The following is a 2,500-nucleotide window of genomic DNA, read 5'->3' as shown; positions in this document are numbered from 1 at the left end:
ACCATAGGTTTTACTATCTCTTAAGGATATATAAGAATATAAAAGGCAGATGGGACCCCCAGGTAGTGTAGTAGAAGAAATGACTCATCTCTGAATTCTGTCTAAAAGCTGGCATAGCCTGCATGGCTGCGGCTCTTATAAACTCCCTCTCCTTTATGTCAAGTAAAGTGAGATGAAACAAACTTTGTGCCTATTTTGATCTCTTGCTTAGATTGTTTCTGTGGTCACTGCAATCCATTTTTTTTTCTCTGTACATGTATGAAATTGTAGTTGATTTTATTCCATGAAATATGTTTATTTTTTTAAAATCTCACTGTAATGGTATATATAAATCTTTTCTTTAATATGATTGGTATTCATAATGTACTACAGCATGTCCTTCTCTAAAATGCCTGTAGGGTTTTGACTAGCATTCTTGATTTCTCAGAGATGTGTAGAGTTGATTTGCAAGTATATTAGTATTTATTTCATATAAGTTTCATGAGTTGCAGATTCTTTGTTCTTTTCTTGTATTTATCCGATATTCAGACATTCCTTGGTTCATGAAATGGTCAGGTAAAGAATTTTCAGTATTATGAATACCTAGATATATTCAAAAGGTATAGCAGTGTTTGTGATATTTAGAAAGTTGTCATTTGGTTCTATGGTTTTAAACTCATTAATTTAAGTGCTTTCTAATAATGCTTGGAAGATTTGATATAGTTTTCTCCCCCTTGACTACATGTTTGGAATGATTTTTTACCAAGAAGTTTCCGTCTACTGGAGTGTCTTTTCAAATACCACAATGATATTCATGGCTCTTGTTTGCGTTGGAGCTGTTGTAAATGATCAAGAGTTTAATATAAATTTAGACAGGTATTTGGAGCTTACTGTACACAGACATTTTTTGTGCTTAGAAATTTTTCCACAGATATAAAATTCATTATTGGGATAAGCAGAAATTTTCCTCCAATGACAAAAAAAAGGGAATGATAAGATAAAGAGATAACAGTAAAATTTAGGTTAAAGTATATCCCAGTACCATAAATAGAGGATAGCTCAAAGATAATTTCGTACTAAAACCAAGCCATAAATGGAATAATGAGTAATGCTGCAAACGGCTCCTGTGACACAGCGAGAGTTTTAGCCCCCTACTATTGCTTTCTCTCGCCATGCGTAGTGAGATGTGTTTTGGTGAGGGAAAGAGGCAGTGTCGTAGTAGCGCCATAAGCGTTGACTCCATCTCCGTAAGTAGTAGTCTTGGCCATCACCGCACAGCACACTTGCTGCTCGATCGTTCCTCTCATTTCACTCGTTCCACTTCTGCTGCGACTCCACCCAGGCACCAAAGTTTTCTGTTTAGAAGGAGAAAATTAGGGTCTGTTTTTTTGTACTTTTTGTTTTTCTTTTGATATTTACGCATCTGTTAGGGAGATTGTACAAAGTGCAAGTAGAAGTGTCATTGATATCAAATGAAGAATTGTTTTGTTTAAAAGTTGCATTTACGAATTAGCTACCTCAGTATTCATGCATATGCAAACAAGGTTTTACATGTGGATAATCATAGGGTAATTATGAACGAGGAGACGTCACCTCCAAATGTCATGGATGATCATTTAGTTTTATTTATTCACATTTTTTACTGAAATTCAGTGTCTTCTTGAAAATAAAATGGGGAAGAGGATATACACATGTTGTAGAAAGTTATTGTATGCATATGTTTGTACACACAGCACACAACTAAATATTCACGGTGACATTCATTTTGATTTACTGAATTTCATGAAAACAAGAAGATATAACTCTGCACAATACTTAGCACTTACAGTAGACAGCACTAATAAACTAGGTAATGCACATGCTGTTCATTCTGTGACTGAAGAATGTCAAAGAATGTTATAAGTAGTTGAAGTATACATGATACCCTACTAATAACATATTTTGTACAGAAACCTATTTTCTTTTCAGTAATGGAAATCCCCAAAGGTAAAATATACACATTTTAAAAGATAAATTGATTTTCCTATGAGTTTATTTTGAATAAGATATGACCTGAATTTTGTACAGGTGGTTAGACAATGAAAAGCTGCATGACAGCACAAGTTTTCCAGTAAGTCATCTCTATAGCTTTTATCCAGGCAGGTTACAAGCCCAGTATTTTGAACAGGAAATACAAGAACTGGCAAGGTAATGGCTTCTCTGCTAGACAAAGCTTAGACCCTTGAAATAATCAGATGTCCTAAGTATTGTCGTTTTTCTCTTTTTGATGCCATAACTAAATGTTAAGCATTATAACAGCTGTTTTGGTAAATGCATTATCCAGTACACTTTTATGGATAACTTCTTTTATTTTAGTGTGTCATGACATTTGATGCTACCTTGAATCTCATGATTTAACATCTGAGTGCTTTTAGCATTTCCATAGAAGAATAGAAAAGAAAAAATGTTTATTTGCATGTGTACCCATGAGTTTGCAACCATTTTTTTTTTTTTTTTATAAATCATATTATGATTTTTATGA

General features: G+C 33.6%; 1 protein-coding gene across 1 annotated transcript in view; it reads left to right on the top strand.

The window, feature by feature from the left end:
• The window catches only part of Kap3 (kinesin associated protein 3), a 19,566-nt gene that overhangs the window by 14,224 nt on the left and 2,842 nt on the right, over positions 1-2,500 (top strand). The window contains exon 13 of the mRNA XM_086554692.1: positions 2,047-2,166. Within this exon, the coding sequence (XP_086410818.1) occupies positions 2,047-2,166 (120 nt within the window). The remainder of the gene's footprint in view (positions 1-2,046; positions 2,167-2,500) is intronic.

The sequence above is a fragment of the Penaeus japonicus genome, unplaced genomic scaffold (genome assembly GCF_977035675.1).
Source record: "Penaeus japonicus unplaced genomic scaffold, GWHDUDI00000001_assembly GWHDUDI00000030, whole genome shotgun sequence".
NCBI lineage: Eukaryota > Metazoa > Arthropoda > Malacostraca > Decapoda > Penaeidae > Penaeus > Penaeus japonicus.
The sequence above is the reverse complement of the archived record's forward strand: the minus strand, read 5'-3'. Positions and strand labels throughout refer to the sequence as shown.